Consider the following 26,014-nt stretch of genomic DNA (forward strand, 5'->3'; position numbering starts at 1 on the left):
ATCACCTTTTTTTTTCCTAAGCTTCAACACCAAACTTCGGCTATTGATAGAAACCCAGAAGAGCACCTGCAATAATACTCTCCCATGCTCTTCCCTCTATCTTATCAAACAGGCAATGTCTTTGAAAAAAAAGTCTCAATTCTTTCTCAGCTTTGTCTGGTCAAAGGAAAAATAGAGTATTTCCAAGCCTCTAGTTGGCAGTGTTACAAAGTTTATTTAGCTTTCACTTCCCCCTCCTTTTCTGGCAGAGTATAATAAGAATTAATTAAAAAAGGAAAAAGATATTTTTTTAAAAAAGACTAAAAGGGAGTCTCTGGCTTAATATATTATAAAGGGGAAAGAAAAGAGTAAATAAAAAATGAAAAAAAACCAGTCCAGTTTCAAAATATAAGATCATCAGCAATAAGAAGAGAAAAAAAATTACTTTGACATTCCTGTTTAAAATCGCCGCTTATTCACTTCTGTCAAAAAAACTTTTACAGATTCTTCTTTCCCTTAGAGTGTCTTCTCAAATCTTAAAATAAAGAAAACTTCTCATCAAACCGGCACACTTTCTCTTTTCGTTCTCTTTCGTTTTGAAGCTGTCCCAACTTCAGCAGCTTTGCCGCTGGCAAAAAGAGCTTCTCCTGGATCTACCAGGGACTTTGAGATATTCCCTGGGATTGACAGGATGTGCTCTTTACATTCACTGTCTCTTCGGGACAGTTTAGATCCACTTGGACCATCCAGAAGCAAAGATATCGGCAGCAATCTCAGACCTCCAAGATCACATGCCATATCGTCACGACGCCAGCTCCGCCCTCCCAACCCTCTATTCTTGTGTTGATAAGAACTACAATCTGAATGACCCACTTCACCATGTGTGACTTCTCTTGATAATACATAGTATAGAAGTGATATATGTTAGGAATATAAGTCACCCAACAGGTATTTGGATTCGAAATATATAAACCAGGTTAGACATTTTAATGCTATCTCTTTAAGAAAATGTAAAACTGTAATTGGGTGTGGTTTCTCAAACGGCCATGAAATAGAGCCAGAAACCTGGGTTGTCTTAGTCTCAGAAGAGAGTGTAAGTAAGTCTCTGTTTCCTTCTGTTGGAGAATATTGCCTTTACCTGGCACATCTGTAGAATCCCAAATCTAAAAGTTTTCAGGCTTTCCACAATTTCTTACACTACAAATCCATCCCCCCTTGGTCGTCATCACATCACATGGCCCAATCACAATCCATCAAAAAGTAAGATCTTTATTTCATCCTGCGCTGTACTAAATGACCTTGAACTAACAAAATAATTTTATTTCATCTACTTACAGCTACTAAATTGAAATGACACACCCCTTCCACTTTCTCAGGCTAAGTGGCAGTGTGGAATATGGCTTCCAAAGCTGACAATAAGGGCACCAATGTGCCCACCATTCCTGTCCTAATGTCCCTTTTTATTTGTACCCATTTCATGTAATCATAATCATGTTCTAATTATATCTGTTATCTAACACAAGCTTGACAAATAAAAGGAAATAAATAACAAATAAATAAATAAAACACACTGAAGGAATTTTACCAATAAAGCCAAAATGACATCAGATGCCCACACAGAAACAATGTTGTAAACAACTGGTTTACAGGACAATCGGCAGATAGGAAGAGAAAAATCTTTGCTCGCTTTGAGGATGAATGTGGGGACCTTTGCTCTACTAGTAGGTTGCGCTTATGACACTCTGAATTGAAGTGACAGATGGACAACTTGCCATGGAAAAAAGACCCCAATATCTTCATAGTGAAAAATAATCTCTGTTACCAGTTAAGGTCACCTCCTTCAATTTTATGGAACATCTATGGAAGATTTTGTGGAATATTCTTCACGCTTGTTGCTTCCATGCTTTTCCCAGTCCAATTCTTCATCTTCTCACCTGACCTCACCCTCCTTATCTTCTTGGCCCAAAGTGGCTTCTCTATATGAAACAATTTGAGTTTTGAGCCGGGGAAGGAAAATCGGAGGGATTCTTAGCCAAAGAATGAGACCCATTCTGGTAAAAGGACAGGAAGTGAAAGGATCAGTGATGTTAAACAGCTTAATATACACAAAACACTTTTCAGTGTATGACATGGTAATAATCATAAGCTGCATTTAAGGCCCGTGCTAAAGCCCAGATTGTGTTGTAAATGAAATAGTTGTCCCGAGTCAGGATTGGATCCATCTCCTCTTCCATGAGAGCTGCCAGTTCTTCTCTCTGCCTGCACCGTCTCCAGACTTTCACCCAAAAGGCAAGGTTGGTGTAGGAATACAGGAAGGAGATCTCTGAATAGTGCCTCATAAAAGAATAAAGGTTCAAATGGCTACCATGCTTTGCAATTTGAATTTCCTTCATAGGAAAGGAAAATATGCTGTGGATGTATTTGACAGGAAAAAATTGTTTATCCAAATAAATAGTAAAGTCCCAGCAGATTGTGGGGAGCATGACTTTTCCTCTAGGAGGCTCCATAAGCCTTTCAAATACTAGATCCACAAGTAAAACCCCAACATTGAATGAACTGAAATCTGCACCAAAAATAAAAATATTCATATTTCTCCAACTGAAGTATAAATGCCAGTTTATGTCCGCTTCCCGAGAACCTGGGGAAAAGATTTGTGATAAAACTGGGCAAATGCCATTCCTGACCAGCATGGAAATCAACATTCTCATGAACCTTTGTCCATTCTCAGTGTCTGGAGCAAGGAGACCCACCAAGGTCCATCTGTAATGGAGGACCAGTTTCACCATCCCTGGGTACTGGGCTCCTTCAGCAGGGAGTATTGGGTAGAAGAAAGGATTTTCATCACTCACAACCTGGGAATCAAAACCGTGACTGATCTGAAAAGGGAAAAAAGTTAACTTTTTTTTTTTTTTTTGAGAGGGATCATAAAAATAATACCTGGCTCTGATAGAGGAATTGTTCCACTCCTGGTCATTCTGTTTACATTGTCTCTCTTCTCACTTCAATAGCAAACAAAAGCTCTTAGACTTATATATACCAGTTCACAGTGCTTTTACAGCCCTCTCTAAGTGTTTTACAGTGTCAGTATATCGCCAGCAACAACCTGGGTCCTCATTTTACCCACCTCAGAAGGATGGAATGCTGAGTCAACCTTGAGTCTGGTGAGATTGGATTGCCAAACTGCAGTCAGCAGCAGTCAGCAGAAGTAGCCTGCAGTACTACACTCTAACCACTGAGCCACTGCAGCTCTTCAATGAAGCATCTGGCTATTGCAAGTAGCCAGCAGAGATGCACAGTCTGTATTATGAGTGTACCAGAGAGAGGACTGTCTACTTCAATCCTTCTCTACTGTTCGATAGAACCTTCATCTTTACTTCAAGCAATTCCCACAATAGAACTCTTCTCTTCATTTATAACAGAGGATGTCTGACTGTAAGTTGCATGTCTAAAAATGGTCTTCACAACAAAGACACACCTGTGGAATTTTTTAGGTTCCCAACATGGTTGAAATCTGGATGGAGATGTCAATACCAGTTGCTTCGAGAACAGCCAGGGTGTTTTTCTGACTTCCACAGCTACAGTTGGGAACATTGGCCTCCCCCCCTCCAAAAGCAGGTCTAGCAAAACCTCTGAAGTCATTTGTGGTCCAAAATAATTGTCATAGATGTTGTATCCCAGGGAGACATTGAACAAAACATTGGGATTCTTGTTGATCGCTTGGATTGCAAAAAGGAGGGATAGCATTTTCCAGTACTCTGTTAATGCTTTCCTGAAAGTATGAATGTATCAGGACATAATCAATGGAAACAACACTTTATTTAATTGTTAAATTTAACAGTTCTATTTTTAATCCACCTAAGCCTGAGAGGCTTGGAGGCATTTTAAAATACCGACCCCACCCAAAAAAATCTCACCTATTGAATAGAACTCGGTGATTCTTTCCATTTTTCTTTTATTTTTGGATACTGAATTGTTATGTCTCACCTTTACAAAGGAGGTGAGAAGTCCGAACTCCAACTGAATACAAACAAGCAAGCAAATTCAGTAATTATAAAGTTAATTCCTTGAGCCGATAAAGTTCTTGGCAGTCTCACACATGCTGTCTGCCAAGTCTGACAAGAAAGCAGGAATATAAATCACACAAGCTGTCACAACACAGAATACTCCAAGGCCCCTCTAAATAAGTCACATGTTGTCCCATACAAAGCTCTCAGAGCGAACACACCCACTTTTATTCCCTATGGGGTGTGTCAATCCCTCAGCTCAGTCTCTGATTTGTCCCTTTCTCCTGCGTTGCAGCTCACACTTTTGCCTGCGATGCATCAAGCCAGCATTCCTCTGCTTGATTCTCTGTCAGAGACTCCGATATGCCCTCCTCCTTTTCCTGATTAGCCTCAGGTTTTCCCTCTTGGTTATCCGCCGACACCTGAGGCACAATCAGGGAGGAAGGCATTGCCGAAGAGGAAGGTCCTGGGGAGGAAGGCATTTCCAAATCCTCCTCTTCCCCATTGTCCGAGTCTTCATCCTCTAACAATGCAGGCTCAAACCTCAGAGCCACAACACTGAATTCATCTCACCCTTGACCCTGGTCTACCCCCCACTCCTGGATGTATATTTTCCAATGGAACACATCCATAGCCAAGAGTCATGAATCATGCTTTCCATCTTGCACGCCAGAAGCTTTGGCTGCCTAGAAATTATCTATGAAAATATTTAAAATATGCATTACTTCCCACACTCCCTTTCTGCTGACAACTCTAAAAGACCAGAGAAATATTTTTGAGTTGACATCAATATTAACTTGGGTGAAAGAATGGATTAATTTGAGGCATAAAAGTCTAGAAGGGCACAACCTTCAACTGGGATGACATACTTTTTATGGTATGGGAAGAATAAGATACGTAATTATTTTCAAAGACATTATTTTAGAAATATATTGTTAACAATATGGCTTAAAATTAAAGAACAACACTACCTGAAAATACCAGCCTGGCTTTCCACAATGGAAGCATTGATACATTCTAATGTTATTAATATGGAAAAATTGTAAGATATAAAGATATTCTGAATGAAAAAGAAGAACTAAAAACCAATAGGAACTAGTAGTCAAGCGATGAACATTGCATGGTTTCTACAAATGCAGATACAATCTCAGTATGAGAAAGATGCTAAAATATGTGGTTTTAATAAAGAACTAACTGAATTGGACCAGATATTAACTGGAACGAATGAAAAATGACAACAAAAATATATTGTTCCTTATTAGGCATTAAACTTGAAAGTGAAAAGGTAAAGGGGACAACGATTATTTGAGCTAAAAATTTTGGATGTGCAATAGAACTAGATAAATGGCAGAAACTGGGATAGAAATGTTAAACTGACTATGTCAACTGCATACAAAGAAAATTGGTATAAAATGTTTATAGATGGCATTTTGCAACAAAACTGGCAAAAATATATAAGGATAGATCTGCTAAATGTTGGAAATGTAATCAAACACCTGGTTCATATTACTATATGTGGTGGACATGATCACAAATTAAAAACTATTGGACAAAAATACATACCTGGTTGGAAAAAATGATAAAACAGCATTTAGATATGAAACCAGAAATATTTTTATTGGGCATTCTACCAGAAAAATATGTTAAAGAGATTTTATATTTGATTTTACATGTAGTAACTGCAGCTAGAATTGTACATGCTCAACAATGGCAGTGTGATGAGAAGGTAATTAAGAAAATATTATGATGCGCAGAAATGGATAGGCGAACACTTACGATCAAAGTTAAAGAAGAAACTCAACTACTTTTTCATATGTGGTTCATGTTATTGATGGGGCTAGAAAATAAAAACAAAAGTTAGAAAGGGACATAAAAAGGATATATGTTAAAATGGAAATTTGTTAAAATGGACAAACAAAATATTATTGTCACTACAGTTTTAATATTATTGTGATACATATTATTGTGAACACTCAGGCTATGATTGCCTAAAAATAATTGTACCCAGACAGCACACTGTTCAATTGAAATGGAATTTTTATATATTATACTAATAAAACAAACAAAACTTTAATAAGGAAAGGAAAGGAATTAACAAAGAAGTTCTTAACATCAGGCAGGGTTCAAGGGTGTAGAAGGTATCAGAGAGAATTAGAGTTAAGTGTCAAGAACCTAGACTGCCACCAAACTGCATAGCTCTGGATGATCTTCTCTAGCATTCTCTGGAGACCATATCCCACAATGGCAGACAGCAAAAGTCAATTCCCTACATATTGAAGAATCTTCCTCCAGCATCACTTTCTGGGCATGTCCTGATAGGAAGGTTAACAGCCATTTTAGAAGAGTGTCTCCAGGGGTGTATTTGCAACATTTCACAAAAATCCTTTTCTTCAGCTGCCCCTCAGTACAAGGAGCCCTGGAAGAGGACAAATTATCACTCACAGTAATTATCATAATCCCAGACTTTGAGACATCTACTGCTACTTTTCCAGTGACTGCCTTTGATATAACATCAGACTGAAGCAACACGGAATGGATCTTGCATCAGAAAAAGATATAAGCCTCTACTCATGCTGAATGGTTTGAACAAGATTGAGGACACAGGCAAGGGCTGTGATGGTGAATGTACCTTTCCCTCTTTTCCAGATAAAGCTCAATTTGTTTCTGTTTGAAAAAGGAAAGCTCCTGGATATTCCATTTTCTGAGGGTGCTTTGAAATGATCTAACTCTTCTTTGGAAAAAGGCGATTGATTCAGCTCCATGAATTATGGACCGCCTATTTCTGCTTTCGATGCTACTGGTGTCCCAGACAGTCTCTGGGAGGCTTAGAATGAAGTGCCCACTGAATATGGTGCACCTGGATAGAGAAAGACCATGGAGCTACTACAAGCCAGGAGATCATCTCATCGGTGTAGTCACCAGTGCAGTAACACTAAACCAGAAATTGTTGTTTTTCAACCTGCTTCCCTATAGTCGGTCTTGCTTGTAAGATATTCAGTGCAATGAAATTATATTCTTTCCTTCTGCAGTTCTAACACTCTCATTCTTTTCTACTTATCCTGCTTACTCCTATATTTTAGGAAGTGATTGATTTTGTTGATCGATCAAATTTCTGTGAGTTTCCTCTTTTGTCTTATTTAGTGGAAGAGACACAAATACAAAGATGGAGCAGAAAAAATACCTGAAAGAAGTCCACATTATTTTCCTCTCCACATCCAGTCTAGAATGCAAGACCTGAATACTGACTTTAGTTTAAAATACTATAGTTGTAGTTAACCTTGACTAACTCATTTCCATATTTTTATAATTACTTGTTGATATTCAGTACCTGATCCTTTACAGGAATAGTGGTTGAATTGTTTTTAGAACAGCTTTTCTGGATCACTTATGAAATATCTTCTTCCTTTATGATGGTTGTAGTTTAAAATAGGAATGATTTTGAAGACTGGGTACTGTGCTGATGAAAATTACTGCTGCTATAAATAATAGATTATTTGTGATTCTTATCTGCTTCCCATTTTCTCAACATTTACAAATATTAAATTTGATGGGTGAATATCATTTGCCTCTGGTTTTTGATCAGTATTGGCTTCATACTCAACAGTCCTATGTTGATAAAGAGGATGAAATTTGGGGAAAGGTATTGCATTACTGCTGTTGATGTTGCTTGTATTAACCAAAGCATTTTTTTTAAACTAGTGAAAGTTATGCTTCCAAAGGAATAGAACGCTTTATTTTCACCATTCAAGAGATCAACAAGAATATCCAGCTCCTGTGCAATTTCACACTTGGCTACAACATCCATGACAACTATTTGAACACCCTTGGCACTTCAGAAGTCTTGCTGGACATGCTCTCTACTGGAGAAGCCAATGTTCCCAACTACAGCTGTGGAAAGAAGGACAACGTTTTGGCTCTTCTTGATGCAGCTGACAGAGAGATTTCCCTCCAGATGTCAACATTAGTAAGCCCCTATAAAGTCCCACAGGTTTGTATGTGTGTTTCTCCTTATAATAAAGTGAGTGGGGTGATAGTGGGTGCATGATAGATCCAGCCATATCTTCTCTTTGGAGTTCAAGAACTGCTTTAAACTATATCCATTGTAGGAACTGGAAACTGGAATGCACATTAGGTTGGGAGCATGTATAAAAAGAGTCATAGCCCCTCTTGATAGCATCTCTATTGCTTTGGGGGCTTCTGATGCATACTTGTGAAGGTGAGGAGAGGCTATGTGTCCAATCAAGGGGTCTTCAATAAAATAAGAGAGTATAGCACTGGTGGAAAGCTGACATTTTGTACATGATCTTAGAAAAATGATGATAATGCTGAACAAATGCCATATTCATGGAAATAATTGTGAAAGAGATGCTTTGCATCCATCAAGGAAGGGACTGAATTACTTGGCATTAAATTCATTTATTCTCTAGCAAAACATTTAAATTAAAAAATGGGAACAGAGAGTTAATTGATACAGAACACTTTTCTCCCCAGCAATCTAAAACTAATAGAGTAAGCAGTACTTGTAATATGGACGTTTGTCTGCATAAGAATATCAACCTTGCTGTCAAGGAAAGTCAAGCTTTTGATATTGTGTGCTATATCATGTACACTAATAAAACAGGTGGCAAGGAAGTAGGGGAACTCAGGCACAAACAAGCTATATAGAAAGTAAACAAATGATCAGTTAAAGGGGAGTTAAATGTCTATGCACAACAAACAGAGTATGAGGAATAGGATGAATTAGAAATTCAAGCAAATGAGGGCAGATATGATATTGTTGTCATTAGGGAAACTTGGTGGGATGAAACCCACAAATGGAATATACCGCTAGTGGGATTTAAATTGTTTAAAAGAAACAGACCACATAAAAGAGTACACAGAATTGTAATATATATGAGAAATACGTACATCTTTACAGAAATAGAGCACAACAATTATAAAAACTTCTTGAATGCACTTAGATGCATATAAAAGGGGGATGGGGACTGGCACAGTGGCACTGTGACAATGGCACACTATAAGCCGTACCATCAAAAAGAGAAAATAGTTGAATTTTTTTGCTAGTCGGTTAACTAAGCCCTTCAAAAAAGTAAAGTGAAACTTTAACTATCCTGACATCAATCAGGAGACAAACTGTGGAAGATCCAACAGGTTCCTGATAAACCAAACTGACCACTTTGACTCTCAAAAAGTAGAAAGGAGAATTAAGGGATCAGTCATACTGTACTTAATTCTCTCTAACAGAGATGAAATGATAGAAAGGTGATCAAGCAACAGGAACCTTGGGGGGAATGAAGATGCAATATTGGAATTCAACATTATGCAAGCATATAAGCAATAGAACAAAGTCAAATTAGAGCTAATTTCAGAGCTAATTTCAATAAACTTAGAGAGATTTGGGGTAGGATTCCATCAATGAGAACCCTTAAGGGGTAAACAACCAAAGCAGCTTGGGAAGTTTTGAAAAGTGAGATTATAAAAGCCCAGTCTAGCCCAATAGCAATGAAGAAGAAAAATAACAGCTCTCAAAAGAAATCAGCATGGCTGCATAAAAAACTCTGATGAATTAAAAGGCAAAAAGGGCAAGTATAAAAAGTATAAAAAGGGGAAAGAGTTCATATCTAAGGCAGAATATCAGCAAATAACCCAAGCTTTCAAAGATGAAGTGAGAAAAGCGAAGGCTCAAATGAAGTAAGGCAAAACTCAAAAATAACAACAACAATAATCAAAAGCTTTTTTCAACATGTAAAAAACAAGAAAAAGTCAAGGAAATTATTGGTCCATTGGTAGTAGAAAGTGGTAAGAAGCTGACAAGCAACAGGGAGAAAGCAGAACTGCTTAACTTATTTTTTGCACAAAAGGAAAAAAACCAGATCAACCTATCAAAAACAGTACTGGAAAAAACTCAATAGTAATAACTGTGAGAGGGATATTGAAGTTCTGGATGGAAACTAATCAAAGAGAAAAGCAACCTAGAATTAAGGAGAAATTTACTGACAGTTAGAACAATTAATCAGTGGAACAACTTCGCTCCAGAAGTTAATACTCCAATAGTGGACGTTCTTAAGAAGAGATAGGACAACCATTTGTCTGAAATCGTCTAGGGTTTCCTGCCTGAGCTGGGAGTCAGACTAGAAGACCTCGAAGGTCACTTCCAACACTGTTATTCTGTTTATTCCAATCTTATCTACTGTTGATAAAACATATCTGTTTTACAGCCTCATAGTGATTACTATCATTAATTAATCACTTTATTTAAAAATATTACAAGCATATCATCCAAAATGTCAACTATTTTTATCCTTTTGTATTTAGAATCAAATTCATCATAAAAGCTTGAAGAGCAACAAAGCCCACAGAGATGATTTTCTACAAAATGAATTTTTCAAAAAAAACCCACCCATGTTGTGAGTCCCACTATTGGCAGGTTGATTTACCCATATGTATAAATAATACCTTTTATATCCAGTTGGGTGGAAGATGGCAATAATATTTTCTAAATATAAAAAACTGTATAAAATACCCAATCAATTATTGACCCATTGCTCAAATAGATATTGTGTCTAAAATAAATGCTAAGTTCCTATTGAGGAGAGTTGATAGTTGCTCAGTCAACAAATAACAAATAATTGCTTGCTGAAGGCTTTATTTATTCATGGATTTATTAAAGTTGTTTGCCACCTGTCTCACTGCAAAGTGCCTCTGCACTTTGATAAAACTACACTCAGCATGTAGTTCACAATGGAAATAAGGGGAAACTTTCTGACAGTGAGAACAATCAACCAATGGAACAGAAGTTGCCCTTGGAAGTTGTGGGAGCAACATCTCTTGAGACTTTCAAGAAGAGATTGGACTCCCATCTGTCCAAAATGGTGTAGGATCTCCTGCTTGGACAGGGGGTTGGACTAGATGACCTACAAGGTGCCTTCCAACTCTGATTATCTTTTAATGTTATCTGACTTAAATATGAGGCATCAGTATGTTGCAGCTGTCAAAAAAGCCAATGCAGATCTAGGCTGCATTAATAGATGGATGGGATCAAATTGATGAAGGAGAATATTTGTAGCTCGGTGTTGAAGTGACAGTTTCTTGTAGCTTTTGAGACAGTTATTTTCTTGCAGACATTTCATTACCCAAACTAGGCAAGATCATGAGTGCTAGTAAGGAATGTGAGGTATGCTCTCAAGTTTATCTTCTAATGATTTGCTCTATAAGCACTGGTGTGAATGGTGTTGGAGAGTTTTTTGTTGGGCTGTTAGTTTGTTTGGCAGTTCCTTGATTAGGGTATTGTTTACTTCTTGATTACTGGTCTGATGTTAATCAACATCAATTAATCAACACCATGTTAATCAATATCAATTAACATCATTAATTATTGGTGCATGAAATGAAAGCTATGGAAACTACAGACTCCCAAAATTGTGATTGTTAGAACAGACAAAATTTCAACTCTTAGACCTCTTCAGACCTCTTAGCTTATATAACTGACAAATTATATGAGGAACTAGTTCTCTGTCTCTTGTACAACTGAAGAAGAAAGTAATACAATGGCTGCACAAAGAATTTGAAATATTGAAGCAGAGAACAATGTAGAAATCTTCCAAAATTAAATATAATATGGCCCTTTATTGGAATATACTTCAGTTAACATCATGCACATGTGAGTGTGCATTAAATTGTAAGGGTGATTGAGAAATATGATTTGCATTTTTATTTTTTGTCAGGTCCTAGATATTTCTACAGGAATGCTGGCATATTGGTGGGAGGAAGGGGGGCGGAATGGAGTGATCAGTATATGAAGGTTCTGTTTCTGTTTCCTGCATTATTGTGCTAATCTGTATATGATATTTCTGTTTTCCTGCAATGATGTAATATGGGAGGGGTTTGGTTAGCATTGCTTTCAATAACTGGTTTTAAGTGAGAAGATTCAGTTCTTGCCTAGATCTCTTCTTATCACATGCTTTTCAAAAAAAGCTTCTTTTGGAACAACTGCAGTTTCTAGAGTCCTGCATTCTTGGGAACATTGGACAGGCAAGACCTTACATTTTTATTTCTTTTAGTTAATTTGTTTCTCATTTTCCATTTTTATATAAAGTCTCCTTAATATTCTGTATTTAATATTGTAAACAATGGCCAATCAACAAATTATTCTAAGATATCAAAACAAAAAGTTGGATTTATTAAAAACTCATATTTTGAAGTTGTCTTCTTCACTGCTTTTCCAGATCAGTCATAGAGTTGTTTCAAAGACTCTGAGTGATAAAAGTAAATTCCCATTTTTCCACCGGATGCTCCTCAAAGAAGGGTTTCAGTATTCAGCAATTGTCCAAGTGCTCCTGCATTTCAGGTGGACCTTGATTGGTCTGCTTGCTCCAGACAACTGAGGAAGGAGAGAATTTCCTGAGGACTTTTCCTCCTTTGCTTATCAGGAATGGAATTTGTGTTGTTATATCACAACAATTCTCAATGACTGGAAATCTAGTACCCTTCACGGATTCCAGCTTTTCTCAGTGGAAACAAGTCAATGTCTTTGTTCACTTTACAGAACACATTATCGTTTCAAGCACATTTCATATTTTTCATCTAACACTTGACATTTTGTCAGGACCCATGAGAGAGAAAATCTGGATCACCACAACTTTGGGATACTATATAATGACTCATCTTGGATATCACAAATACATCCATAGTATTTGGAGCTTTGAATTTCTGCAAAAAGTAAGCCCTAAATATGATGCTTTTGAATCCTTTTCCTTTCTAGACCCCCAATATGAAGACAAGAATTTTCAGTGCTCTTTTCCAAAGCATGTTTTTTCTGTCAAAGGACGGAAAAGATGCATCCAAAAAACTCCAGTGGAGACAGAAGATGATTTTAATGGGATATTGGTTGAAAACAGTGACTCTGTTTACATGGTCTTTATGACTCTGGCCCACATCTTGAAGGCTGCATATTCATCCAGATCCTGGAGGAGAAGGAAAGAGGCTAAAGAGACACTGGAGGCTCCAAGGCTGCAGCCATGGCAGGTATGGGGTCCCCACAAGGATCCAACAAACTAAATTCCTTTGGAGAAAAGAATCCATTTGAGAAAGAGGGGAATCATACCAACTTCCTTGTACTACAAAAGGCCACTGGTTTTTTGGCCATTATAGTTACCTGGGGGTTAATTTACCAAATTGGTAAACACTTCTAATTTTAAAAGGGTGATTGCACTTTTAACGATATTCCTGTATGTAGGGTTTGTGGTTAGCACTGTAGAGTTTTACTGTTATAAATTTGAAGGAGACCCTGAGAACAACGGATGGCATAAGCCTTAGATGAGTTCTATTTTCCAATGTGAGTGGCTCATGAATCATGCTGGAATGAGGAAGGCAACTTTCAGCTGTTTACTCCAGTAGAAAGAGAGCTTCACACTGGAAGAGAGGTCCATTTCAACTTCTATGAATAAAAGTTAGCTCAGAATTTAATGCAAAATGTTCCTTTGTTGTTTACAACATGTCAACCTATGTGACTTCTTTCACAAGATGAGAGTTCATACTTGGGTGATTACATTTGTCCTTTTTGGTACAGGATTGCCTTTGTTGTATTTAATACAAAATTGTTTAAAAAGGTAAGTGAAAATATCTACAGATCCCTCAAATCGTGGACTTATGACTATAACTTTGTTGCCTGTATCTTTATGATTTGTATTGTTTTATTTGGTTTCCTAGTATGATTTATGTTGATTGTGTCAACCCGTGAAGCATTCCTGACCTGTTCTTGAATTGCTATAGGCAAGGGGATGAGGAATCGAGTCTCGCAGCTGTGTGGAGGAACTTGCATTTCAGTCAAAACAAAGCCCATTCTAGCCATCAACATCAAAGTCATCTCCACAGAGATCCACAGTGGCTGGAGGGAGTGACTTCTACAACCTACGAAATTGCTTCATTGGGGAATGTGACTGATGACACACCTTGGGGGGTGAAGCAGAGTTAGGGCCAAGGCACAAATTAAGTGAGGTCAGAGTTGGTATCATTTGATCTGTGCTGACATGAAGCTCCTAATAAATAACTGGATTTCCTTTGAAGCTTGGCCTGAGGCTCATGATTTAATTAGAGCATTGATTGGAACCATGACAGATTGCTTATTTAGTATCCTCTGACTTTCTCTAAGTGTTGTATCTTATGATTTATGATGAATATATTTTATGATAACTATGATCATGATTTATTACTTATAGCTTTTATGTACATTGAGAGCTTATGCATCAAAGACAAATTCCTAGTGTGTCCAATTACAGCTGGCCAATAAAGAATAAAGAATTCTATTCTGATCACCTCCTGGCTGACAAAGTGTTGAAACCAGGGGTGGGATTCACATTTTTTAACAGCATTTCTGTGCCCATGGCTTCGTTGGTAGGCATGACTTGGTGGACATGTGACTGGGTGGGTGTGGCCAATTTGACATCACTCATATCGAGGGGCGCTTCTCCTCACCTGGCCTCTCGTGACTGTGGGGATGCTGCAATGGTTGTAAGTGTGAAAAAGAGTCATAAGTCACTTTATTCGGTGCCATTGTAACTTTGAATGGTCACTAAATGAACTGTTGTAAGTCAAGGATTACCTGTACAAAAATACAAAAAGCTTATTTGCTTGCAAAAAGCTGTCCTAAATACCAATCATTAGATTAAAAATACCTGCAAGCTGGAGTTACCTTGAGGAATTAAAATAGTTAAAATGCAATGATAAATATCAGCAGCCAACTCTTGCTCATAAAGTGAGGTCACAAGCTCTCCAGAAAGAGCACACCCAGGAGAAGCAATCCTTAGATCCATTTGCACCATTTAAAGATGCCAGCTGGTCTCACTCATCTCACAAGATATCCTAAGGAAATCATCCAGATTTGAGGAAAGATCACATGTCCCCCAGAAAGGCAGTAAAAAAGTCAGTGCCAAGCTTGCATCCTGCCTCTTGGAAGTACACCCCAAAAGGACATTGCCAGATACCACTAAAGCAGTGAAGGGGGAAAAAGCCCTCCTCAGATTAAAAAAATCACAAGGCAGGAAAAAAAAAACCCAAACACAATAGAAATAATTAAATAACAACAATAGCTGTTACTTGTTAAACTAATTATCAGAACAAATAGACACAGGAACTAGCCAGATTTCTCAAACCAGTTTCTTTTCAGGAACAGAGATTAACCTTTTTCTTTCCAAACAAAGCTGAACAGGGAATTTTTTTCCATCAATAAACACAGAATTAAACATCACCAAGGACAGAGATAAACTTCACCAAAAACCAGTTTTACATCAAAACTCAGAAAGGGTATGTAAACTCACGTTTGAATGTCAATCTTTCTAACTAGCCTAGAAGCCTTGCTGAATGTCACTTGTCTTGGTTCCTTGTCATTAAAAGTTTCTTTCTGGCAACTCTGCTTCATTATTCAATTATTTCTTCAAAATGCTAACTCCAACAGGGGAGTATTTCCTCTCAACAGCAGTGTAGAAAGCTTAAAACAATCCTTCCCCTTTAAGAAAGTCAAGCTATCAGGTTTTCAACTAAAATGGCTACACATATGTCAATTCTGGGCTGCAACATGCAGAGTACCAGCAAAGGAGGAAAAAAAAAAATCCAGAGAAGCTCCGGAGACAGGAAGTCTAGTCCTGCCAAGAATGTAATAAGGGTTAATGGAGAGGCAGTTTTTGTAAGCAACAACTTCAGAATGTAAGGAATACCTTCCTTACAGGATTGGGCCTGTAAAGTGGAGAAAAACAAAAGGAGAATTCTTCTAACAACCAATTCTCCAAACTGCTTAGAAAGTTAACAACCTGTTCTAGAGAATAGGTGTAAACCGGTAGAATCCCACCCCTGGTTGAAACATTATTTGAAACCTTTTCTTATGAATAGTATTCTTCTCCTACAAGTTAATTGCTTTTCCTCCTCCTCCTCCTCTAGGATTTAAAGGGGACTTTCCCGATTTGAAGGATTCCTTTATTTCATGCTCTTCATCATTTTATATTCCTAAACTGCCACCAAGCTATCATAGCCAAACCCTCTTCTCTACAGAAATCCCAGTTAAATATTATCTGCTGGTAGTTGCTCAGTCTCTGCATTAGGCCAAACAGTGAAGGGGAGACTGAACTTCTCTGGTTCACTTGTGAAGCTGTGAAATTGCTCCTCATCTTAAGAAATTTTTCTTTTAATTCAGCCAGAATATCATTACTGAGTTCATTTTATCATGTTCCAGACTCTGGCATAATTGTGAACAGATCATAAGCTTCTGTATAACATCTTTCAGTTTTTGAAAACTTGCTCTATCCTTCTCTCCAGATACAACATTATTAGAAAAGGTGCTTCCAGGGACCTGATTTTCAGCTCCTGAAGATCCACATGCCTCTTCTTCTGGTCTTTCCTGAAGGCTAAAACCAGCTCCTTTGAATTCTTTCTTAACTTCATTACCCTTCCCTAAAGTTGATCCAGGTTTTCTGAAATGTCTTCTCCAAGAAAGGAGGATTGATACTTGAGTTGGGATCCCCCCAAATTAAATGTTCACATCCTGAAGTTCTTATGGATGCATTTCTATTATTTTCTTTCCATGAGCAACTCACTGCTTCCACACATTTAGCTTGCAATCACTTATTATTTTGATATCATTTTCACTAATATCCCTATCAAGTTTGGTCATTCTTTTTCAGTGCAACATTGAAGTTTTGGTAAAAAGTGTTATAGTCCTGGTTGCTAAAAGTCATTTCCTACCGGAGTTTACTCATGCACCTCTATCAGGAAAACACCTTTGTGGGATAGAAACTTGACATTTTTAGAAAAGATCAAAAGTATCTAAGTATTGGTACAAATCTTTGACAAAATAATATTTTACCAATTCTACTGTCAATGACAATATAGAAGAATAGATGACCAAAGATTAATTGTTATCTATAACTACATAGTTTTTATGAGAAAAATTAAACAGATTAAAAATTATCTGAGTTTTTATCCAGTTAATTATCATACTATCCAGCTATCCCTTAAGTTGGTTACTAATAATCACCTAACATAATCATTTGCTAGGACAGGTAAGTCCTCCACTTACAAGCACAACTGAAAACATTTTTTTTCTAATAGAGATCATTGTTACCTGAATTTTGCCCCATTTTATGACCTCTCTTGCCAGAGTTTTTAAGTGAATCACTGCAGTTGTTAAGTTAGTAACAAGGTTGTTATTAAGTGAGAGTGGCTTCCCCATTGACTTTGCTTGTCAGAAGATCACAAAAGGGGATCACATGACCCCAGGACACTGCAACCATCATAATGTGCATCCAAATTTGGTCACATGACAAGGAGATGCTGCAATAGTCATAAGTGTGAAAATTTTGTTATAAGTCATTTTTTTCAGTGACGTAACTTTAAATGGTCACTGAATTAACTGTTGTAAATGGAATTTTGTTGAAATAAATTATATTATCATCATTCTCATAAGCTATTAAAGAACTTTAATGATATGCAAGAATAACTTTGAAATAAGGAAGAAGATAACCTGCCCAGGAAGTGATCAAATAAAGTAGGGGATCCTGCAGCAGCATAAGAGCCAGCAAACAAACTCAGAAAGGATCCTCCCTAAATTTTCAGGCTGGAAAATGAATTGGTGGGAGATTTGTACTTTTAGACTTACAAGATTCTCTTAATAGCACTCCAATAAAGTTGAGTTAGTTTCTGTGATTGTATTACCAGGGGTGGGATTCAATTTTTTAAACAACCCGTTCTGTGGGCGTAGCTTAGTTGATGGGCGTGGGTTGGTGGTAATGTGACTGTCTGGGTGTGTTCAACATTTTTATTTATTTATTTATTTGGTTTGTCAATTGCTTACAAGATAATAGGTATAAGTAAAAACATAGTTATGAATACATGGATACATATAAGAAAAATAAAAAGTATATAAAAGAAACAATAGGATAGGGATGGTAGGCACATTGATGCGCTTATGCATCCTCCCTACAGACATCGTAGGAAAGGTGTGAGGTCAATAGTAGAAAGTCTAAGGTTAAAGTTTTTGGGGTTTGGGGAAGAAACCACAGAGTCAGGTAGAGTATTCCAGACATTGACCACTCTGTTGCTGAAGTCGTATTTCCTGCAATCAAGTCTGGTGTGATTAACCTTGAGTTTGTATCTATTGTTTGCTCTTGTGTTGTTATGGTTGAAGCTGAAGTATTCAGCTAGGATAGGACATTGCAATGTGTGATTTATATACTATACTTAGATTGAACTGAAGTCGGTGTAGTTCTAGGTTTTCTAGGTCTAGAATTTCAAGTCTGGTGGCATAAGGTATTCTGCAATGAGTAGAAGGATGGAGAACTCTTCTTGTGAAATATTTCTGGACTTTCTCAATTGTGTTAATATCAGTTATGTAATGTGGGTTACAGACTGATGAGCTGTATTCGAGTATTGGTCTAGCAAATGTTTTGTATGCTCTAGTTATTAGTGTAATATTACCAGAGAAAAAGCTACATAAGATTAGGTTAACAACTCTTAACAAGTCTTAATCACTCACTCACATCAAGGCATTCATCTTCTCACCTGGCCTCTCATGACTGTGGGGATGTTGCAATAGTTATAAGTGTAAAAAATGGTTATAGGTCACTTTTTTCAGTTCCATTGTAACTTTGAATGGTCACTCCACACAAGCAAACTACCAGCAAAGGAGGGGGAAAAAACTCCAGAGAAGTTCCAGAGATAGGAAGTCTAGTCCTGCCAAGAATGTAAAAAGGGTTAACAGAGAGGCAGTTTCTGTAAGCAACACCAGAATGTTTCCTTCCTGCTTTCACTACAGGATTAGGCGAGTAATTTCTTCTAACAACTGCTTCTCTGAGCTGCTTAGAATGTTAACAACCAGTTCTAGCGAATAGATGCGAACCTGTAGAATCCCACCCCTGCATATTTCTTTGTTTTTATAAAACCCACCCCTGCATATTTCTTGTCTTGTCTACTTGGGAGCAGGTTAGCTTGGGAACTTTCATTTTGGAAAAATGCATGCTTTCTGGTAATCAATCTGCTGTTTTCAAGGAGTTTATGAACTTTTTGCTGTTGTTCAATTTATTTGATATCTGCTATAGAATGCTTCCTATAAATTGATCAAATGTGCCTATTACATTTTCTCAATACAATTTTTTTAATATACAATTGACAAACTTTGCTGAACTTTTCTCATTTACTTATGAACTTAGTGGTAACACCTATGGTCCTAATTAAGCATATTGGCACATTAAAAAAGAACTTTAGAAGAAAAAAGGAATATGTGAAAATACCAGGTGGGAGAATAAACCAAGGTTTCTGCTTTTACAATTCCTGGATGTTTCCATTCTAGTTCCATCTCTTTCTGGAGAAGAATGAGTTCTACAATCTTTCCCACTGGTATCTTTACATGGACCATAATGGAGAAATAGCTGCAGATATGGACATCGAATTCATGGTGATTTCACCTGATGGGGATTTGATCAAAAGGAAACTGGGGAGTATAGAACGACAGAGAGTTATTATTAATGAAATTGCTCTTTCATGGATAAATATGGTCAACAAGGTAGGTCAAATGTTCTTGTGTCTTCTTTTTTTTCTAAAGATTATGACCAGTGGTGGCATTCAATTTTTTTCTATCACTTCTATGAGAGTGTGGGAGTGAATAAATGAACTATCTGTCAGTATTTATCTCTCCTAAATCTGTTTGGAATGATTTGGAATGAGTCACTACATATTTCACTAAGAGAAGCCAAGGAACTATTTGGCTAATATTAATATCTACATCCATTTTCATGCATGCTTCGTCACAATATATTTTCTTTTGCGTTCCTTGTTTTTCTACTTAGTCTCTGCCTCAATCGCAATGTGTGGAAAGTTGTCATCCTGGATTTGTCAAGCGGAAGCGAGAAGGAGAGCCCGCTTGCTGCTACGACTGCATTCCTTGTCCTGAGGGGACCATCTCCATTCATGAAGGTGAGGGACACCAAGGAAAAGGATAGGACTTGTGGAAGTGAATTCATCTGAAACACTGTCATACAAATACAAGTTAAAAGGCTGATTGAAGCTTAATTGGGTTTTTGTTTTGTTTTTGTTTTGCAAGCAGTTTGGCAGTTTGATCTCTCCAGTTCAGGGTTGACCCTGATTTCCATCCTTCCAAGGTTGGTAAAATGAGAACCCAGATTGTTGGGGGCAATAGGCTGACTATCTCTTCTTTCTGAAGAGATTTTAAGAAATGCTTCTTGGAAAATACTGCGGGTAACAAATTTTGTCCCAAGAAGGTATTTCTTGAAGAGTACATAATTTTTTTTAAAATGTTGCTTTTTTGTTTTACTCAGATACAGAAAAATGCACCAAGTGTCCAGATGAAAAATATCCAAATCATGACAGAATTTATTGTATCCCCAAAATTATATCCTTCCTTTCCTATGAAGAACTTCTGGGAATCATTCTGGTCTCCTTTGCCCTATTCTTCTTCTTAGCCACAGGCATTGTTTTAATCATATTCATGAAACATCTAGAAACTCCAATTGTGAAAGCCAACAACCAAGACCTCTCTTACATCCTCCTGGTCTCCCTCCTGCTTTGCTTCTTGTCTCCTTTTCTCTTCATTGGCCAACCAAGGAAAGCTACTTGCCTTCTCCGACAAACAGTTTTCAGCATCAACTTCTCGGTTGCTGTTTCTTCTCTCTTGGCCAAAACCATCACTGTGGTGCTGGCCTTCCTGGCCACAAAACCAGGAAACCGAGTGAAGAGATGGTTGGGGAAGGGTTTGGCCAACTGCATCATCCTTTCTTGTTCTAGTGTCCAAATTATGATCTGCTCCATCTGGTTGGGAATTTCTCCCCCATTCTGTGACTCAGACTTCCATTCCCAGCCTGGAGAGATCATCCTGCAATGCAATGAAGGTTCTGTTTTCATGTTCTACATCACCCTCAGCTACATGAGTTTTCTGGCTGCCATCTGCTTCACAGTGGCTTTCTGGCCAGGAATCTCCCTGGAGCCTTCAATGAAGCCAAGCTGATCACCTTCAGCATGCTGGTCTTCTGTAATGTGTGGATCTCCTTCCTGCCCACTTACCTGAGCACCAAGGGAAAATGCATGGTGGCTGTGCAGGTTTTCTCCATCCTGGCCTCCAGTGCTGGTCTGCTGATCTGTGTATTCATCCCCAAGTGCTACATTATCATTCTGAGGCCAGACTTGAATACAAAGGAGCATCTTACGACCAGAAGAAATGTATAATGTGAGTTAGAAAAATTTCCACTCTCAACACATTCCAGCAGACCAAGCATAAAAATTGTTTCAAGCTGTCCCGCATATATGAGCTGAGACAGCTAATAATCAAAGGCAGACTTTGGAGGTCTATTGGTAGATATTGCCTTCCATCCTTATCCAGCATAACTGCAAGATGTGGATAAACTGGACTATCCATCTGGTCAAATCATGTAGAAATAAAAGGGGAGCTGAAATACAGCCATATAAGAGTTTTACAAAACAATTCCTAAAGAATTGAGATTATCCATATGTAAGTGTCCCATAAATGTGGTATAAGGGAGGAAGGTGGGATTGGGCATAAATACTCCTTACTAAATTGCAACAATTCATCCATCTCATTCTTCTGATGGTGGAGTTATTTGGAAAAGACTTTGGAGGTCTTCTAATCCAACCCCTTGCTCACACAGGAAACTTTATACCATTTCAGACAAAGGGTTGTCTCTTTTTAAAAATGTCCAGTGTTGGAGAACTTCTTGAGGCAAGTTGTTTCACTGATAGATTATTGATTACTTTCCATCTGTTGTTTCTTGTCCCTCTAGCTTGACTCTCTTTTCTTTGTGGCAGCCCTTCAAAATATTGGAAGACTGCCGTCATGTCACCCTATTCGTTTTTTTCATTAAACTAAACATACCCAGTTCCAGCAACCATTCTTAATATGTTTTATTTCCAGTCTCCTAATAATGATTATTGTTCTTCTCTGCCCTCTTTATAGAGTCTCAACATCTCTATTTACATTGTGGCAACCAAATCTGGATGTAGTATTCCAAGTGTGGACTTACCAAGGCACTGAGAGATAAAAATGGATCCTGGCCTGATTCAGAAGACCTGTTCTTAACTTTTGGAAATGGAAATTTGTAGGGACACCCTATTTAAAAATATTATGACATAGTTTCTCAAATTTAGTAGAAATGTGTTTGGTTGGGTATATCTCCCTTCTTGGCTTTATCATGGTTGTACCTTTCTAGCACCCAAGAAGTTCTCAGACTTCCTCATCCTTTCTTGGACCTGGATAAATATGTAACATTTAAGGACTGATTCACAATCTGCAACTTTAACCAAGATGGGGAAAAGTTAGTTTTTGCTGATGCACCTGCAAAAACATGTATGGCCAAGTTTTGTCTTCTGTTATTCTATTGTTTTGGAGAGAAACATGTATATGTTAACCATATACATGTGTTGATTTTCTTCAAACCATGTGTGTCATTAACCAGTTTTCAAACATTGATGTTATTTTTTTTTATTTTTAATGCTAATTGTTCATTTTTTAAATTTGTTTTTCTTCTCTGTGTTCTCCTTTAAGTGATGTATTTTGTTGACACCTGATCTAAGACTAAATATAGCTGAGCTAATGTTTAATTTACAACTTTGCACAGAACAGTTGATTGAATTCAATTCCTGCAGGCCTCTTTCACTTCTGTGGCTCTAGTTATAATCTTCTTTGCTTTATTGCATCCCTGGACTTTTTCTTACTTAAAAAGCATACCATTTTTGGGTGCATAGGTTGACAATTGTTTACAGAAAATAGGTAGGGAAAATGCAATAAACTTTAAGAAATGTTAAATAATCTAAACTGTCAAAAAATATCAACAAATACCTTCCAATATTCTTCACAGACATTATAAGTACAATTATATTTTAACCTCTTTTCCTAAAGTTACATTAAGACTCTTTCATCTACAGCTTCCTCTCCATGAAAACCATAAATCACAACTTCATTTTTAGCCAAAAAATCCATAATGTGTTTCAAGTCATCAAAACATGTAAATGTTGCCCTTTCTCTGTTCAAAGTAATCACTTTGTCCATCTCAGAAAGTCCTGTCAATTTCACAAGCCATTCCTCCCAGATGGGTAGTTCTGAATGTTTCCTTGTGCATTGAATAATCTCACTATCATACTCACATATTAAAACAAGGTTCCATGGCATTTTCCTAACTGATCATCCATCAGTCCTCAAAGAAAATATGGAATATTTCTTTAAAATCCTCTGTATTTGAAAACATTTTTACCCATTTTGTCTCTGAAGGTCTTTTTCCTTCATTTTTAAAATATGTTTTTAAAAATATTGTTTTATTTTTCCCGCTACTCTGGGCTGCAGCTGAGCAGAGTTTCCTAAAAGAGAGAAGATTTTGCCTTCAACTCCTCCAGTTCTGAGGGAAGGCAAAAGCTCCACCCCTCTCTCTCCCCAGTGGCTGCCTCTCATCCTGGCCTACAGAGCAGCAGCCAATCAAACAGGAGGGAAGAGACAATGGTTGCCTGGGAACTCAAGGCACCAATCAGGCTTTAGGAGAAGAGATGGAATAAACAAAGACAAAGGGGAGGAGAGAGAGAGTTTCAAATGAGGATAAAATAAAAAGGTTTAAGTGTGATGAGAGAGAGGCAAAAAACCCCAGAAATACAGAGGGAGGGAGGGGAGGTTGAGAGCGAGAGAGAAAGAGAGAGAGAGAGAGAGAGAGAGAGAGAGAGATTGATTCTCAGTCATCCAGATCATGGTTGTCCACAAGGTGCTTTTTCATGAGGCAACTGCACTTTCTTGTTTTTCCTGGAAGACATTTCACTTCTCACATCCAAGAAGCTTCTTCAGCTCTGGATGGATGGAATCCTTCCATTCCCCACTATCCATTCCCCACTATCCTGTCAGTGCTGAAGAAGCTTCTTGGATGAGAAATGAAATGACTTCAAAGAAAAAAACAGAAAGTTGAGTTGCCTCTTGAAAAAAGCAACTTTGGGACAAAATATATAAACAAAATACTGTTCTGACCCAGCCGAGTTCCCAGAGAAAAAAACCAAACTCAGTAACTCAAACCTTCACAGCTTTAATCTATGAATAAACTTTGTAGATAAAAGATGGCTTGCAGCCAATTAGTCCAACCAGAAAAGCCTTGACAGAATTCTTCAGATAAGCCATCTTATATCTTAGAACATTTTTGCCTTCTACAGAGCAAAAACACTTTGAAACCAGGCTTTTATTCCCCGGAGGGAGGGGCTGTTAGTTAGCATTCTTACTCCTGAATTGCCTGTGCTGCTCTTCTATTAATCATCCTGTGCTCACTCACACTTAGCACAAGCACCATGGGAACCTCCTCCTCACTGCTGCTGGCTAACCACAACAAATGCTGGCTTCATGTTGAAAGGACATATTGACATGAATCAATCTAATATTTGCTCTTTGCTTCTGTTTAAAAAGTTGCTTGTACTATTTTGGTAAGGATGAGAATCATTTGTTAGGAATTCATTCTGTAAGAGAATTTTATTCTTTTCTATCTGGTTTCTTGCTTCTGCAATTTGCTTCAGAGCTAGACACATCCTTGGAGACAATTCCCAGGAACATCCAGAGATGGGGGGGCTGTCTTGGAACATGAACACACAAGGACAAGGAATACTGTGTAAAATAACAAAGTATGGACAGAACACAAACAAAGAATACTCCACATTAATAATGAACTTTTGTCTCTGATTGGATAAACTTTGTTTCTAACAGTGTAAATTGATTGAATAAACTTTATTTCTATCAGCGTAAAATGTATATAATATTCTGAGTCACTCTCGCAGGGTATGGCTATTCCTTACATGCGTTTTGGCTGTATGTTTTGGACATAATATTCACCCAGACATTTTGCTTTGGCCAAAGAATTTTTTTTAAAAAAACTGTATTTTTGCAAGCCTCATCTTGAGTCTCACTCTTTGGCATCTCTGTGGCTCAGGGAAACCTCTGGGATCTTACAGTGTGATGATCTGCTTCACATGTTTTCACAAGACCAGGTTCCCAGTGATTGGCCTTTTTTTAAATTTAAACTTTAAATTTAAAATTTTAAAACATTGTCACAGGATCTATAGATCAGTGGTCACCAACCAGTGGGCCGCAGCCCACCAGTGGTCTGAGAGAAAATCTTGATGGGTCCAGCGTGCTAAGACCAGATGGCTGGCATGGAGGTGAGGCAATCCTGCAGTCTCCCTAGCAAACCCGTGTCATGGCTGCTGCCTCCTTCCTCAGTGCATCGAGGAGGCTGAGCAGCAGCGGGAAGAGCATGGACCTTCTGAGCCTCGGGAAGCTGCTGCCAGTGATGCCCTTGGGTGAAGATGTTGCAAGGTGGAGGCTCGACCCCTTCTTCTTCCTCGCCAGAAGCACTCACACACTCAGTGGGATGGAGAAGGCTTATTGGGTGTCAGAGTTGCGGTGAGTGCTTTGCATGTGAGCACTTCTGACAAGGAAGAAGAGAAGCTCCTCAGGAGAGGGGATCAAGCTTCCCCCTTGCAACATCTTCACCTGAGGGCATTGATGACAGCTGCTCAACCTCCTCAATGTGCAGAGGCAAGAGACAGGTGGTAACACCATTTCAGAGGTTCCTTTAATGACATATTCTGACCCCCTTGCAGGCCAGGGATCACCCAGGAAGGGCTCCAGTGCCATGATCTCCCACGTGTATGAGTCCATCTGTCACTGGTATCACCCCATTCCCCCACCTCCTCACCCACCATCTGGTCATCAGCATGTGGCTTGTCAGCCTCCAGATATCAGATTCTCGCCATGCAGCACCAGTTTAGAGATTCCTTTCCCCTACCCTCACCCCCAGGGACAGAGAAAGAGAGGAGGGGGAAGAGAGAGAAAGAGAAAGAGGGAGAAAGGAAGAAAGAGAGAGAGAGAAAGAGGGGGAAAGGGATAAAGAGAGAGGGAGGGAGGGAGAAAGGTACAAAGAGAGAGGGGGAGAGGGAAAGAGAGAGAAGGAGAAAGAGAGAGAGAAAGGCCGAAAGAGAGACAGAGAGAAAGAGAAAGGGAG

The 26,014-nt window shown here is 38.2% G+C and overlaps 1 protein-coding gene across 1 annotated transcript; it reads left to right on the forward strand.

Moving 5' to 3' along the window:
- The first annotated feature begins 5,680 nt into the window (after positions 1 to 5,680).
- On the forward strand, positions 5,681 to 20,988 carry LOC113452163 (vomeronasal type-2 receptor 26-like). The gene is made up of 6 exons (XM_087923120.1): positions 5,681 to 5,709; positions 7,683 to 7,975; positions 12,745 to 13,007; positions 19,318 to 19,530; positions 19,814 to 19,940; positions 20,303 to 20,988. Exons 1-6 carry the CDS (start codon positions 5,681 to 5,683, stop codon positions 20,986 to 20,988), a joined length of 1,611 nt encoding a protein of 536 aa, XP_087779246.1.
- Positions 20,989 to 26,014: the final 5,026 nt, after the last annotated feature.

This window comes from Pseudonaja textilis, chromosome 2 (genome assembly GCF_049901715.1).
Source record: "Pseudonaja textilis isolate UNSWEBS1 chromosome 2, rPseTex1.2, whole genome shotgun sequence".
Lineage (NCBI taxonomy): Eukaryota > Metazoa > Chordata > Lepidosauria > Squamata > Elapidae > Pseudonaja > Pseudonaja textilis.

Bases quoted from the DNA above. Each gene is read 5' to 3' on its own strand.
- LOC113452163 (XM_087923120.1), top strand. From the start codon at position 5,681: ATGCTCAACAATGGCAGTGTGATGAGAAG. The intron at 5,710-7,682 runs GTAATTAAGAAA...TTTTTAAACTAG, and splicing joins AATGGCAGTGTGATGAGAAG to TGAAAGTTATGCTTCCAAAG. The intron at 7,976-12,744 runs GTATGTGTGTTT...TTTCCTTTCTAG, and splicing joins CTATAAAGTCCCACAGGTTT to ACCCCCAATATGAAGACAAG.